General features: G+C 48.6%; 1 protein-coding gene across 1 annotated transcript; it reads left to right on the forward strand.

Annotated features, from left to right (window-relative positions):
• Nucleotides 1-2,204: 2,204 nt before the first annotated feature.
• TRADD (TNFRSF1A associated via death domain) lies at nt 2,205-14,529 on the forward strand. Its single transcript, XM_009276753.2, has 4 exons — nt 2,205-2,382; nt 4,991-5,268; nt 7,091-7,283; nt 8,602-14,529. The coding sequence occupies exons 1-4, from the start codon at nt 2,241-2,243 to the stop codon at nt 8,907-8,909; spliced, it is 921 nt and encodes a 306-aa protein (XP_009275028.1). The 5' UTR covers nt 2,205-2,240; the 3' UTR covers nt 8,910-14,529.
• The last annotated feature ends 2,323 nt before the right edge of the window (nt 14,530-16,852 follow it).

Consider the following 16,852-nt stretch of genomic DNA (forward strand, 5'->3'; position numbering starts at 1 on the left):
CTTAAAATAAAGACGGCCCCGTCCCAGTTAGTCTTTTACAGGAATTCAGCAGCAGCAGCCGCCTGATACGTGCCAAAGGTCGGCGAAAAAGGCAATAACGATGATCACATACGTTACTAGTTGCCCGGGGTTGGTTTTTCTAAAGCACGCCACAACGGTTTGACCGCTGCTGCTCAAACCCACAGCGAGGGGTCCCCACTGCCGAGTGGGGACGGGGATGGGGCAGCGCTCATGGGGCTGGAAAACTCGCCCGCTGGGATAACACTGCAGAGGCGCAACAGCAAAGGGCTCCTTACCTGAGCCTTGGCAAGCCTGGTGTAATTTCCAGGCTCCCCAGCGTTGCTGAGTCGAACCAGGCAGTTGCTGAGGAGCAAGAGCCTGGTCTGTGTCAGGAAGGGGTGCAGGGGCAGCGGGGTCCATGCTGCAGCGATGGGAGCGGGATGAAACAGGGTCCTTGTACTTCATGTGCCTCTGGGCTGGTAGGGAGCTCTCAGGCATTTGCACTGCAAAAGATAAATTGTTCCGTGGGTTACATCTTTTAAATATTCCACATCTGTAGTTGTCTAAGATGTTGCTCAGATTTCTGTTACCCTCCTTCTGCAAGACGCTAGGAGATGGGTGCCCAGATCCCAAACTTCCCGGTGTTTGGAGGCTCAGACCAGACCTGGACTGCAGCAGCAGTGCATCCTCCTCTTTCTTCTTTACGAGATGCTTTTCTAAAAGGCCTGTGTGATGTGGGAGCCCGTGGCCTGGAAACACTCACTCCTGCATCCCGCAGGCACTCCTTGAACTCCAAGTTCAGTGTGAATTTTATGATTCGCTGGTTATTTCCTGTATTTGCTGAACAAGTAAAAGGCTCCCGTGCTGGGCACAGTTCAAGGTTATAGTAAGGAAACAGGGTGGGCCGTATGTTCCAGTGCCCTGTTGGACATGCTGCAAGGGATGGAAACGGTTCCCAGCCCCAGCTACCACCTGGAAGACAGCCTGTCCATGGGAGGTCATCCTTCTTGGTCTGGCAGCCCCTCGTGACAAAAGACCTTCACACCCACAATCTAAAGGACATCTGAAGAGAGGGACACTGTCGTGGCCAGCAGTTATACTGTCAGGCCAGTGCTTGGCAGCCGAGGGAGGGCTGTTGGGGTTGAGCAACAGGGCAGAAAGAAGGGATGCCTGCGGGGAAGCAGCCGATGGTGTGACAAGAGGTGCAAACAAGTAGTCAGAGAGGGGGCAGGACTTGGGACTGGGGCTGAGCCAAAAGCCCCAAATTACTTGTCACTATGATGTGATGGAAGGGCTGGCTCCGAGCGCTGCTCTCTGTGGGAGCAGTTTCGGGGGGCTTGCGCTGACCAGCTCATGGACACGCACAGGCAGTTTGCGTACATGCCAGAAAGGAGAGGTGGCCATGCCTCTCTCCTGGGCTGTCAGGCGCTCTCTCCAGCCGCCACAGCCTCAGTCCGGCATTGCCCGATCTAGCACGGCTTTTCCGTTCTGAGTATCCGTAGCCTGGGAGGTGTTTTGGTTCGTCTTTGCCTTGGGAGCAGAGTTGGGTGCAGCTGCAGTAGATGTAAGCGTTGCATTAGCTGGCCAGCGAGGAACAGGCGTGATGAGAACGGAGAGGTGGATGTGCTCTCTTCCACGTGCATTGCTGCAAGAGGCAAATGGTAGGAGAGGACTAATAAGTGAGCTAGTACGTAAAGCAGAGGAATAGCCCTGACTGTGCTGCTACGTGAGCCCTGGGCTCTGTAACACATCCTTTAGCGAGGACCACAAGGGGACCGGGACCTCGGGTAGAATGCCTCTGCCCACAATAGGGCTTCAGTCTGTGTGAACGTGCCAGAACCAGGACTGCTGGGTGCTCCCTGGAGCACCCCAACTATGTGTCTTTAGACTTTGCTAGCTTGGCTGGGCAGTCAGAGGCATGAGGACTGAAACTCTTTGCTTCGGAGTCTCTTTGGACCATAAAATGAATGGACTCCAGTGGAAAATGAAAGCAGAGCTTTGTGAGCTGCTGAGTCTTTGGGACACCGTGTCCCACTCTGCTGTGCTTTACGGAACAACAGTAAACTCCTCAAAGGTTACGCTTGCTTTAACAACATCACCGCCTCCTCTAGGAAATAAGGGTAAATCCCCATAATCCTGTCATGCTTGTGCTTAGTGTTTGCTGTAAGCACTCACCTGGCATCAGGCCATTTTCCCTATGGTCTCTCAGCTCATCTGTGTGATTTTGTAGGGTGCTGAAGATGGCAGGCAGCTCCGCTCCTTGGATCGGCAGCGCTTATCTCTTCCTCCAGTCGACGTGCAAGACCATCGTTCTGCCGTCTCTCTACGAAAGCTCCCAGAAGAAACCTAGTGTATTCAAGGCGCTGAAGCTGGCATTAGCAGGTACCCACTCTCTCTTGATACCTTGGCACGCTGTCTCATCTCTTCACGCAATGCCATGCCTTTCTTGAATCTCACACTCATGGGTAAGGAAAGCAGGTGCTCACTGTATTTAGGAAGGACAATAAAGTGAGGCAAGTTCAGCAGAGGTCCACCAAGATGGTTGGGGGCTGGAGCACTTGTCCTGTGAGGAGAGGCTGAAGGAGTTGGACCTGTTCAGCCTGGGGAAGAGAAGGCTTTGGGGGACCTACCAACAGCCTGCCAATACCTACGGGGAGGGGGAGATGGAGCCACACTCTTCACAGTGGTGCATGGGGAATGAGAGGCAACAGGCACAAATTGAAACAAGAGGGGTAGACACCAGATATAAGGACAAACATTTTCCCCATGAGGACAGTCAAGCAGTTGCCCAGAGCGACTGTGTATTCTCCATCCTTGGGGGTTTTCAAAACGGGACTGGATAAAGCCCTGAGCAACTTGGTCTGACCTCAGAGCTGACCCTGCTTTGCACGGGAGGTTGGGCTAGAGACTTCCTGGGCTTCCTTCCAACTTCAACTATCCTATGAGTTATGCTACTTTATGAATGTTTGTTTAAACCCATTCATGTAAGAGGGGAAAAGATTGCAATTGCTATGAAAGAAGATTTAATTTCTGTCTTTATACCACCACAGAACCATGATTTCTGCTTTGAGAAGCCGATTTTTAAAATTAGTGATAGCCAGTGTAAGTTCTTTTCTGCTATCAACAGGCACAATTACGTTATCTTCAACTGTATGTAACCCTATTTACATCAAAAAAGGACTTGAGATGCAAATGGCCATAAAACTATGTTTCTTTATCCACCCTTGCACCAAGCTGACTTCAGAATAATAGTAATTTGAAGAGTTTATCATACTTACCTAGAATGACACTTACGGTGTTCTTTACCTGTCATACAGCTGAGCCTATATTGTTGGACTGGGCTTGTGTAACTATTCCGTAATCTCTTCTGGCAATCGTGAGTCTAGCCAAGTCAGATAGTTTATCCAATACAGGCCTGCTCATCTTGCAGCTCGATCCAAAGATGTGAAGCAGCAGGAAGCCCAACACAGTTGTCCAGCTCGGCTCGATTTACGGCTGCTTTGTGTCACTGGAATGTGAGTCTGCTCACACATTTAAAGGAAAGCCCACAAAAACGCTAAATCCTACCATGCTTATTCAGACCTAAAAAGGACAGGAAATCTGAAGCTGTCTGAAGTTTCATGAAGAAATGCGTGCAAAGTCCTCTCTTTTGAGGTAGCTTCACAGCTGTCTCGTACACCGTTCATAAAGGTTTCCATGTCTGTGCAGCTTTTCCCTCCCTAGCCCTCTTACCCTGTTATGGAAGCTTTTGTTTAACCAGCACTTACGAAAAACAAAGCATGAAAGAAGCAATAAAAAGACATTTCTGGTCAGCCACAGTGAATTAAAATGCCTCTCCTAGGTGCCTAGCCCCATGTCCCAGTTACACATCTGGTCCAGGCTAGACTTTCTGATGCGACCAGGACTCAGTAAACCCTGTAAAGCCACTGTCAGATCACATACTTTCAAATGCCAGGTCACTTGTCCTGCCTAATGTGGAGCACACAAGTCTGCTTTGCCTTGGGATTGTCCTTCGAGCCTGTCTAAATAATGCCATGATGTGTGGTTTAGAAATACCTGGTGTAGTGCCAGTGTGAGCTGGTACTTCTGTACGGCCCCGTGCAACGACAGGCCAAGAGGTCGATTCGGGTCTGGAAGCAGTACAGCCAGCCTCCCACAGGCCTCTGCTGGGGAAAAAAAAAAAAAAGAGAAAAACACATACTCTGAACTGTCATCATCAGCATATAAAATCCCCGTGGAGACAGGGTCAATGTGCACAGCTAATCAAAATTAAATTTTGCTGGGAGGAGGAAGAATGAAGGCCCGGACAATTTCTGTTGTCCATGTTGCTCGTGCTCCCCCCGCACTAATGTTAGAGGGTACATCCCTGGCTTCTCCTTGCTTAGGTTTTACTGTGAATTAATTCTCTGTGCAAAAGGGCTTAACAAGTCAACGCCCAATCTCAAGCAGCCCAATTCCTGTGGCTGGATCTATCGTTCGCCATTTGTTAGATGTGTTGAAGGCTCAGAGACAGCCAAAAGTTACCTCTAGGCATGGGGTGGAGAGGAAACGCTGGGTCTCTTTCCAGGACCTTCATCACTGCATAAAACTCCAGTCACAAGGACTGAAGACTGAGCACTGAGCTGAACTATGCGCTTTCATCTATAAAACTTTCCTGTGCTACCAGTTTAGCATAACCATTTCTGTCCTGGAAATGGAACCTCAAACTTAAAACCTCCCCTAATAAACAGTGTTGAGATAATTACCTGGGGTGTAGTACCATACAGCTTCAGTTGGACACCATACCTCCCGGGGATTGATGGTGGCAGGGCAGCAAAAACTTAATCGTTTCCTCTTGGTTTTACATACAGGTTTTTCGTCCCAGAGGACTTTATCACAGAGAGAAGAGAATTCAAAAGCTACTCCATTGCAGGCTTGGTGGTGGATGGGAGTGGGTCTGGGTTGTCTGTCTCATGCCTGGATAGTGACTCTGCTCACTTCTCCCTGCCAGACTCCACCGGCAGCGTGAACGGTGTGGACATGCTCAAAGTGCACTGCAGCCACCCGCACCTGATAGTCCAGCTCAAGTTCTGCAAGCAGGAGAACTGCCGCCGGTTCCTGCAGAGTTACCGGGAAGGAGCGCTCCAGGAGTCCCTCCAGAATCACCTCCAACTCTCCTTGGCCGTGACCACGGTGCCTCTTGAGATGGAGCTGAAGGCTGGCAACGAGCACCTCGACAACATGCTGAAGGATGAGGATCGCTGCCTGGAGTGCATCTACAGAGAAAAGGTGAATGGGAGAGGGAGGGAGGCCAGGCAGCAATGAGGAGCATTGAGCACAGGACTCAGGAAGGTGGGTGCAAATCTTGCTTTGCTGCAGCGTGCTGGGTTGTTGACTTCTCCATCCTTCAGTTCTCAACTGTAATACGGAGAAACAGCTCTGCTCTTCTCCAGAAAAGAGCCGTGCACTTTTCTGGAAGGGCAATAGAGTTACCTAAAACAGCCTACAGAGATTCTGCTAAATCACTGTCGTTTCTGTATATAACAATTAGCGTGGCTGTTATCACCACTAAGACAAGGAATTATAGAAGGTGCAGTTAAGAGCACAAGCAAGTGTGCCTCGATACACCTGTGAGGCAGGCAGAGAGGACAGCTGTCCTGTGTGGAACGATCACTGCTCAGCACCTTCCTCCCCCACCTCGCACGCCACCTCCTCTGAGAGCAGCAATGGTAACTGCACCTAGAAGTGAGCGTGAGTGCAAACACTCTGCACATGACACCAACACCTTGTGACAGAGTGGGGACACGTAGCATCTGCTGCCAGCAGGAATAGGCTGCCCTTCCAAAGGCAAAGTCTCTCTCTCAGGGGCAATATCTAACGTCTAGCTCATCGCACACTTTGGCACTGGCACTCTAATCCTGCTAGCAAGAACAGTGAGACCTTGTCATCTCACCACAAAACCAAGGCACTTGACACGATTAAACTCATTGCCTTTCTCCTCTCCTCTTTTTTTCCACCTGGAACTAGCAATACCTTATAGCTCTGGTTCCCTCTAGATGGTCCTGAGAAATAGGTAGTCACCGTCTACTCGGGAAGGTCAGGCACAAGAGCGTGTTTTGCCAGGTTGTTTTTCTGCAAGCACAGAGAATGAAATGCAAACCTTTCAGCCCTGGACCAAACAACATGTGATATCCCATAACCTGTCAACTTCTGCTTGCTGCTCCCTCCCTCTGCTGAACTAGCTGACTGGACAAAAGAGATGGGCGTACTCTCAGTTCCCCAAAACTGACTCAGTCTGACCTCTGCCTAACAGCGCAACAGTCAGAAAGATGACACTAGGGCACAGCTGTCAGTGGCTGAGGGCAGTGCTGGGTACCTGCTGTACGTGAGCTAAACACTAGACCGAGTCGGAGCGCTCGCCAGGTTTGACTCTTCCCATGTGCTTTGCCTTCTTTACTCCTTTTCTCATGGCCTGCTTTTTGGAGGTCAGACTACTTTTCTCTTGGTTAGTGAGAAAAACTGGCTTGGAGAGGATCCAGGAACAACAAAACTTAGGTAATGGAGGGGCAGAGAGAGAGAGAGAGAGAGAGAGAGAGAGAGAGAGAGAGAGAGAGAGAGAGAGAGAGAGAGAGAGAGAGAGAGAGAGAGAGAGAGAGAGAAGGGGGGGTAGCAGGAAGGGGGGGTAGCAGGAGCTTTGGTGGCCATGAGCTGTTGGATCAGGTCACCCTATTCTGTGGGTCTGACCCTCATGCGGAGTAAGTCAGAGAAGCCACGCTGCCTATGGTGCGCCCCAATTCCTGCAGAGGGCTGCTGAAAATAAACGTGGACTAGTAGCAGTTTTGTGCAACTTGTAAGCACTCACCGCTGCATGTGAGAAGCCCTGGAGGGGGAGATTGCCTGTTTCGTATCACATTACAGATTCAAATTCACACATTCACAGCCAGAACTCCATTAGACTATATCTCATTTGGTCAGTTTACAACTCATGCTACAGCTATCTCATTGCTCCTCTCTTGACACCATCATCTTAAGCTGCGCCTTCCAGCTAAGCGTCTATAGCTTTGCAAGATGGTGAACCTGGCATGAATCACTGATGCTGTTTGCATTACAGCCTGACCGCCTGCGGGATGAGGAAATCACAGAGCTGGAGGAATGCCTCAAGAGCCTGATTGTTCACCAGAGTATCAACAACAATGTCGCTGTAAAAGACTACGCGTCTCTGAACTCCCCATCTCTACCTTATCCTTCTCAAAGCAGCTCCCTTTCCCCACAAGTCACCTTCATCTTTCAGGGACAAGAGTTTGGTGAGTAGCTAGAGCTGACCAAGAGAGCCCTTGGTCTTCCTCACCTTGAAGCCCAAGAGGGAGGATTAACGTGACTACATATTGGGGTCTACCTCAGATAAATCAAGGATTTCCCAGCATCCCATAAGGAAGGAATTACAGTAGTCCTAAGATACCGCCATACTGCTTCAGATCAGGCCTCAACCCCTTTTCTTTCTGGGGTGGCACAGAACCAGATGCTTCAGAGTCTGTGTCCCTTCCAGGTTCCTCACGTTTTAAAACTCCTTAACGCTGGAAGGAAGAATAGAGAGTAGTTCTCTTCCTCCACGTCATTTGGTTGAGGTGAGTTAATAGCATAGGTTGGATCAGACTGGGAAGGTTACTGTGGACACCATCGGCCCTGCTTTCAGCCAAGACACATTTGTCCAGGCTCCCTGCAGTACACCGGCTTTCTGTGGGGTCTGCTCCCTCCAGAGAGCTTTCAGATAGTCTCACATAGCAATTTTAGCTTGAGATCAGCTAGATCATTTTTGAGCGTGCTTAAGCTGTGTATACAGTCTCCAGTGCTAAACAGCCAAGGAGAGAGCTCCTGTCTGCGTTTCAGTATTTTGAGGATGCTTAGGTAGGGAACGGGGGACTTGGTCAGAAAGGCCTTGCCGAGTTGCTTTTGAAAGGCTGAAACAAATAAAGAGGATGTCCATCAGAAAAAAAAATTAGCTCTGGCAAACCACAGGACAGTCCCATCCTGGGGGGGGGGGATAGGCATTGCCAAGCTTGCAGGGTAGGGGCAAGCCCAGATACTCTGATGTTGTGGGAGGATTTCGGTAAGGGAACGGTCCGAGCAAGGCAGGGAGCTCAGATGTGCCAGGGCAGGTGGCTGTGAGCAAGTGAGTGTGTCACCACGTGCTACAGTTTGCCACCCGAGGCACCAGCACTGCCCTGGGGGATGGCAGACTACGTGGAGAGCGGACGTGTCCAGCTCATATGCAGGGAGCGGGGAGACCCTAAGCGGTGGGGGCTTACTCCAGCTGATTTTCCCTTCCCAGTGGTGGAGGAATGCCATCAGAGTGCACAGACCCGTGTGCGGGACCCCCTGCCCGTGGCGGGGCAGTCCCTTTAGCTTCACTGCTCTTCCACTTCTGCTCCAAACTCACAGCGCTGCCCCGGTGTTAAAACACCAGAGGACACGCAGAGCGGCTCCGCAGCAGTTTAGTAACGTGCTGTGGACGCTGAACAGATTCCCTGCTCCACAGAATATTGAGCAAACCTTGGACTGGCCCAAGCTGCATCACATCAGCCATGAAACCCCTGTGTTTTACCTGCCCTCTGTCCCTTTCAGCCAACAGAACGCTCACACTAGACGACCACCAGAAATTTGCCAAGCTCGTATCCAAGAAATGGAAGCAAGTGGGTCGCTCTTTGCAGAAGAACTGCCGGGCCCTGCGCGATCCTGTCATTGATAACCTGGCCCTCGAATATGACCGAGAGGGACTATACGAACAAGCCTATCAGCTGCTTCTCAGATTTATCCAGTCGGAGGGGAAGAAGGCCACAATAGCGCGGCTGATCGCAGCCCTGGAAGAAAATGGTCTCATCAGCTTGGCTGAGGAGCTCTTGGGCCTCCATTCCAACGAGGACTGCTCCTAGAGCCCGACGGGTAGTGGCATTGCTAAGGGCTTTCTTGCTTTAGCTAGCGTATGAGACTGCTGCCAGTGTCTGGGAATGTAAAGTCCTGAAAATCACCGCAGGTTTCCGTGTAGGTGGGAATGCCCAGGGGAGAGGTTCTGTGCTCGCAGAAGCCAGCACGGACCTCTGACGTTGCTTATTCCATTCTGTTTCCAGAAGTCAGCGTTACCTTCCCGTGAACTGGTGAGAGAGGCTTTCAGCCTGACTTCCTTCAGGACTGACACGTCACAGGGAAGCAGCCAGACAGTTAGAGCGCCCTAGGGAAGGGTGGGGGAGAGGAGAAAAGCAAGGAAGGCATCTCAGAGAATTTCTCTGAGAAGCAGACAACGCCACTGTTTCTCAGGCTGTGGCCCAGGGCCATCACCTGGAGAGCTGCAATATATTTTTTTATATTGAAGACATTTACGCCCTCAGGCACGACATCAAGCAAAGACAGAGGGGAAATTAAGGAAAAGCCAATTTTATATTATTTTCCTTCTTCGTTCTTCAAATGAGGATCATCTGTGGCAAGCGCATCTGTCCTGCCCTACCCTAGTATAGCTCCTTCCCACCTCTCACCACCTGAAGGTTTCCCTTTTACCTGGGACAGTCATAATCTTCCACAGTGCACAAGATTGCTGCTGTAGAACAAATTTCAGGCACTGAACAAGCAATATGGACAAACACAAATTCAGAGAATGATTCCCAACTTTTTCTGGACCGTGGTGGACAATAATATATTGACTACGTCGCGCTTAGCTCTTTCCCACCAACCCGAGGGAGCCTGCATCTGTGAAAAGCAAAACACAGTGCTGGAAGGAAAATAGTCTCCTAGTCAGCAAGTTACCTGTGGAGCGCAGATTGGAACTGCTGCTCTAACGTGTGCCACAGCATCACATACCATCAAATACCCCAGCCCACAGAGCTGAGCAATCGCCTCTGACCAGCTGGCTGCTAGTGCCTTCGCTCTCTTCTTAACCACCTGCCCTCGGCCTGCTGAGTTCACCGGAGAGGATAGCTCACGCCATCGAGTCTCACAAGAGTCGGGATTTGCACGGAGCCTTTCCCTGGCGGTGTTGTCACTGTGTGACAGTTGGACATCAGCTGCTGTGCCTGGATTTACCTGCCCTGATTTTGAGGGTTGAAAATGGCTTGAAGGACAAAGCACCCAAACCCCGGGGCTGACTCGTGCCTTCAGTTCTGGTGGGAGAAGCCAACTCTCTCCTGGTATGGTTGATGCAGGCTGCAACAGAGCAGAGTTTACACCTTTGCCCGTAACAAAGCAACAAGTATCCAGCATGACGTGGGTCCCGTGAAGCACAACAGCTTGATTACCTTTGACATATTCCCTATGCTTTCCTGATATGTTTTTACTTATCCTTTTTCATTAATTCTAGCCCCCTTTGCCCTTCCCATCCGTGGGAATAGCCAGTGGGCCTCGGAAATTATTTCAGATGCAGAGAGTGGCTCTGCCAGCACACATAAAGCCTGTGTGTGCACGCAAGTATCGGGCCCCTGGCAGTCGTGGTGGGACCAGGTTTCAGACAGGCAAGCCCTGATCACCTTTTAAACCACAACTCGCATCTTAATCCTTCCTGGAGTCAAAGCTGCAATTCAGTAAGGAGGGATGCAACGTGGGATTCAGGTGCGGGCTCAGATCCGAGCTCCTGGGGCTGGTGCCGCTCCCTTAGCTTCTGCTAAAATGCATGCTGTGAGCATCAGCTAATTGAAAACCGGAATCAGGAGGATTTAGATGGCCAGCTTCTACCCAGTTGGGGTCCACATGCCTCAGATGTGCTGAGCATCGCGTGCCTCAGTGTGAGCCTGAGGAACCTGGCTTTTTTCTGCAGATTTTGAATCCCCAAGATCACGTACACAGTGTGGAAAGAAAATGGAGGGGGTCAAAGATGGGGAGAATGTTTTCAGGGTGTGAGTGAATCTGTTTGTCTTGCCCTTAGCTTCAAAGGAAGCAGGACTTCATGCAGGCACCATCTCTACAAAGACTGTGGCTCCATGACCTTTTATTAAGCCATTCTATGTCAGTGCTGTTGCAGTCTCATCTCCCCTGTTCCTGCTCCGTGTCCTACCCTCTCTCTTACAGTAGTACCAGTGCTCTTCCCAAAATGAAGCAATTATCCCTCTGACACTTTCGCTTTTGGGACCAGCACAGCGATGCTGATCTTACTTAGTTTAGGGTGCTGTGGAACCATACCTCAAAGCATTTAGCTTTCCTGCCAGATCCTACCTGGGGAACTGTTTGGCAGCAACCCAAATACCTGGCAAATGGTATTTAAAAAAACAACAAACACCCCCCCCCCAAACCATCAGAAACTTGAAAATTACTTTAACAGCAAGAGGGTTTGCTCTTGATTTTGCAAAAATGATTTTTTAGAAAACAAGGTCATATGCATAGCCTGCTGTCTCGTTTGTAATGAATATTTCTAAGCTCTCAGACTAGCTATTCACGTGCACAACTTTCATGTACAGTTCGAAGGCAGCCACCGAGTAGTGAGAACTGCTAGCTTTTATAGCATCTGTTACTGCTCAAAATGAGAAAGGCTTATTTTTTTGCACTTGACGTAGATGCTGAATAACTTCTTTGCTGCTATTACTGTATTACAGAGGACTAAGCATGAATGCTTTTTTTCTTAATGCAAACCTTGTGCATTTTATTCCTCTGCCAGCAATTGGCATATCTGTTTCCTCTTACTCACAGATTCCCTCTCAAAAGTGCCATTAAGTGCTGGAGCTCCTGGCAACCTTTCTGGAATATCATCATCTTTAACAGCATTCACAGGTGCCTTCATTGCAGAGACTCGAAGGAAAAGGGTTTTCCAGTGATATTCCATGGTGGAACTGTCTTGAGCACATGGCATGGTTTGGGACCATAGCAGTGGCTATTTCATACCTTCTTTTCCACGATGGGTCATCATCATCATATGCAACGAGAACTCGATTCCAGTCTCAAGCGGACTCCTTCCTGCTAAGAGAGTAGGTTTGGTTTTCTTAGTATTATCTGGCACAGTCATAGAGACAATGTTCACAGAAGCCTTAGAATGAAATAGATCAATTGGATCCTGAGAACACGATGTCTTTTGCATTGATTTGGCATTTGGCTGGGGCTTGACTCTGAATTTACTTCTGTTTTACCCAGAAGATTTTACAGCGGTTTTACACCGGCGTGCAAAGACAAGGGAACTCGCATTACGCAGGGAAGGAGGAAGCACTCACAAAGGAGAAAACATTAGCAGAGATTTGTTGAAGAAATTAGAGGCATGTCTTCACCTCAGATAGTAATGCAGTGAGTGGAACTGAAGAAAGGGCTAGGTGTTGGGGATACTTGCTGATACACCAGGAACTCGGTGCTATATGCTAGACCAAGGGCTACAATAAGCACCCCCGGTGACTGCCTGGCTGTCACGCTGCTGGAAGAGGAGCGCGCTCGTGCTTTCTTCCTTGCCTGTGCAAAGTTAGTTGCACACACACCGCACCTACTCAGATGGCAACACGCCCTTACTACTATTTATACCGATTAGCTAACGTCGGGTGTGTGAGATAAGCCATGGGCAGTGCTGCTCCTGGTGAATTTGGCCTTATCCCATAACAGCTCTAGGTATTGAGGTATGTCTGGAAAAAAAAAAAATAAAATATTTGGGGTGGGGGGGTGAGGGTGTTTCAGAATCAAGCATGCAGCAAACCAGCACACGGTATTAAAAGGAAATAAAGATGCTAATCAGTTGCATATAAAAAAATTAAATAGACAAAGTATAAAACAAACAGCAGAAACCAGGCCAAAATGCGCTTACAGGAAGGGATCCAAGAGGGCTTTTTTGTGGTACAGATTGTTTTTGTAGTTTTAGCAATGTTTCAGAGTTGAAGGAGGCTCCTTTCAGTCTGCCAGAAAGAATAAAAGATCCATCCAAAGGAGAATTTGAATGATTTGTTTTGGCATAGCTGGGCTAGTTTTCAAATGGATAATAACGAAGAGGAGAGTGAAAGTTAAAATGCTCACCAGATACACTTTGTTGCGAGGCATCTGGTAGAAATAAACCTGAGAGTATACCCTGATATAAAATTGTCACGAAGGAAAAATATCAAACTGTCCTGGAGGGCAGAGTCAGTGAAAGGCCGACATTAACCCTCTTAGATGCTTGCTAAAAATACACCATAGATTAATTCATCTGCTGAAGACAACGATGCACCATCGTGGCAGATAGGGAAGGTGCTCTCTTCCAGCAGCTTCCGTTCTCACATGCCACAACTGCTTACAGTGGACCAGTTTGTCAGGTGAAAACAGTACTTGACTCAAAAATAAGAAAAGGGTTCAGCATTATTGATCGGAAGCGCTTGAAAATCACAAGCCGGACGTTAAAGAAATCATAAAATTTTCTTCCAGATTTTCATAGCAAGTCAAATTAAAAATGAATGTTGACAGCTCGCAGCAACACTTTCCAGGTTTCCATTTTCATCTTCAGCCCTACCATTGAAGAGATGGGTATCTGGATTATTTTTAATGCAAAATGGGGTGCTAATGTCGCAGCACTGCAGGTTACAGAGCTTTATAAAAAAAAATGAGAGCCTCCGAGTAAAACAGTTTGCTGGAGTTTCATAGCTGGGAAATCTCAGAACTGTATTCATTTCAAAATTTGGGGGAAGCTGAGGCAGAAAACAGAATATACTTTGCACCACTGTCAAGATACGGAAAACATAAGGCCAAAAAAGCACGTAGGCTTAGGGCTGAGGGAAACTACTTGTTCAGAGAAGGCATAGGTGCTTGGTGCGGACACTGCTCCAGGCAAAGGTCTTCCCAGTGTGAGGAAATGGTGGGGTTTTTCCTTACCTGTTAGTTTTGCCATTCATTTCAAAATCCGGTTCGGCATCGAGAAGCTGTCCTGCTGCCTGGGTCACCGTGTCGCCTCCCCTCTGCGGTTTCGAAAGGTACCTTAGAGCCACCTCCAAGGCAGCTGCCCACAGACTCTGAAAACAGAAGCGAGCACGTACAGCAATGAGGAGCCTCGAATTCACTTAAACTGCTGATTTAGTTTAACTGAAAATCCTGGGATAGCTGTGATATAAGTACTGTACGAGATAAGGTACTGTACACCTTAAACCGAGGAGATACTAGAATGGGAGTCCAGAGGGTTTCTTCAGTCTAACCCACATACTGGAGCACGTACCTGAGATTGGTGAGATACACTGCTTTACACCGGACAAGGGTCTGGCCATTTGTCTTTTGTACAGAGATGGGCTCAAACGGTGAGGCAATTTAAGGCCTAGAGTCAAACAATTACAGGTTTTTTTCTTCTCTGGATTGAATTTTAAAGCCACTGAAGGGATTTGGCCATACCTCTCTAACTGAAATCCGTAGGAGATGTGTGGTTAAGTCCCTTAGTCATCGGTGGAAAAATCCCGTGCTGGCCTTCTAATTCCAAATCTCCACGATAGTCAGCATCAGATCTGGATCAGCCATCTACAGCTGTAGACTGCAATGCCATGTACACTCAGGTCTAGGACATTCAACCTCCAACGAATCGTCTTTTGTAGAAAAAAGCACTTTGATCTATTTTTTCTCCATTTTTATAAATAAATGTATACTTTTGATGGAAAGTGCCTCGGAGACTTTCATTAAACACTTAATGCAGTAGTAAGAAAGGGGTTCACTGAACTTCTGGCCACATTGGCTATCACCAGCTCTCAAAGGAGCATCCAGCCAGAGTGTCTGGATGCACAACAGGGTCCTGCCCAAAGTCGTGTGTTTCTGCTGACACGCCGAGGCTGGTGCCCCACGTGCAAGTTAATGGCTCCGATTTCAAGTCGAAACCGAGCTAAGCCACCACGTTTGTTCAGTTTCCAGTTACTGCTTTGATTAGCCTTTTTTAGCAAACATGACCAGAAGGGGAGGTTTGTCCCAAACCTGGCAGAGCTCCCCGTGTTTCCTTCAGTGCTATTATATATCTGGGACTCCTCTGAGGCCACAGCATCGCTGTAATCCCAAAGCGCCTCGCTATCAATGAGCTTTCTCACAAGGCTGCCTGCCCCGTAGGTGGGGAGCCGAGGAGCTTTGACATTAAATCTTCTCCAGCAGCTTTGCACAGGAAGCCACTGGCTGACCTGACAACTGAACCCAGGGAAATTCCTTTTGCCGTGAACTCGAGCGCAGCAGTATTTCACCCTGAATCACTTAAATCTCAGGCAGTACTTGAAAAATCACAAGATCAGCCCTTCTTTATTTACCACAAAGCTGTATTCCCAACCGCACGGCTTGGTGCCTGCAGGAATACAGTGACGGGGAGCAGGGCTCTGCCCTACAGCGGGGAGAAGGACATTTGGCACATGGCTCACTTAAAGCCATGTGCCAACACACCAACCCGGGGTCAACAGGGTTGACCTACAGATGGGGGTCAACAAGATTACTGACCCAATCTTATAAAGACAGTGACATGCCATGGGACAGACCAAGGGCACCTTTGCTGGCAGTGAGAAGAATGAATCGGCCGTGCATCGGTGCCCAGGGACAAGGTACAGGTGAGACAACAACCAAGTAGAAGCACCCATGGAGAAAACTCCCTCCACCTCCCAAGTTCCCTGCATGACTCTCCAAGCCACAGCAGCCACAAAGGCACTGCAGAGCAACGAAAGCCTCTGTTTTCACTCTCCATGGGAGCAAGCAAAGAGGACAGTAGGTCCCAAAACCCTGGGGGGGGGGAAGAACGCGGTGGAAAACCTGCTGTGAGTCCCCGATGGTTTCAGGGAGCAGTCCCCCTCACTCCGCAGCCAGCCCCTCCGAGCAAAGGTGGACACACTGGTCTGCTGTTCACCTCCGTGACCGTCATCTGCCTCCTTACGGAGGAGGGATGAAAAACAGCCTGGGGCTGCTGCTGCAGAGAAGCATAAAGGTACCTTGGGTTGGCACAGGGAAAGCGTGAAGCTGAGTAACATTTATGGCCGAGGTTTTTTTATCAGCTGCGCTATTCAGCGAGGAACCGCTGCGTTTCAGACCGCTGCAGGTCACAAGGAAACGGCTTTCCCAGCCTGAAGCACCCGAACACAGGGCCTGAGGGCTGCTCATCACGAACCCATCCACATGACAGCTTTTCATGATGACATGGTGTTCAATAAAGCAAAACGTTTGAGCTGAAATTAAAAATACATCAAAAAAAGCACAGACACTTATAAAAAAGCATTTTTATGTTATGTTTAAAAAACAGTTGCGTGTTTGTGAAAACGAGTAGATCAAAACCTGGTTTTATGACAAGTTCACTGTAAATGAAAAACTTTGCATACTAAAGGAGCCGTGGTCTGGGCATTCTCCAGACCCTTGGCCTCTGTTAGAGGAATAAGGGTCGTTTCCATTGCAGAGACAAACGGAGCCACAGAGATAGGAAACGCTATGGCTGCAGTCAGCTGACAGATTGGTAGCGATGGCAATTTAGATTTGGCTCCAAATAAAAGTGTTTTGTTTTGAAGTAATTCAAGTTAAATGGAAAAAAAAAAAAATGGGTGGGGTTTTTTTGTTCAGTGTTTTGGGAGGGACCCTCGCATCTGTCTTCAGCCTCCACACCGCTCAGCTCCCCCGCCTCCTCCCATCGTTGCCCTACTAGAAAAAAAGAAACCAACCCCCAAGCGGATTTCCCTTCTGAGCTAAACCCAACCTCAATTTCTAATTTTGAGCCTTTACAGAGGTAATCACAAAAAAAGCCAAATTGTGGGGAAGGAAAAAAAAGCAGAAAAATTAATACATTTCCTATTGAAAAAAGTTACAGTAAAAAAAAAAAAAAAGCCTTTTTTGTGGGGTTGGGTTTTTTTATTGGGGAAAAAGATTCCATTGCAGAGACAAACGGAGCCACAGAGATAGGAAACGCTATGGCTGCAGTCAGCTGACAGATTGGTAGCGATGGCAATTTAGATTTGGCTCCAAATAAAAG

The sequence above is a fragment of the Aptenodytes forsteri genome, unplaced genomic scaffold (assembly GCF_000699145.1).
Source record: "Aptenodytes forsteri isolate BGI_AS27 unplaced genomic scaffold, ASM69914v1 Scaffold33, whole genome shotgun sequence".
In the NCBI taxonomy this organism is placed as follows: Eukaryota; Metazoa; Chordata; class Aves; order Sphenisciformes; family Spheniscidae; genus Aptenodytes; species Aptenodytes forsteri.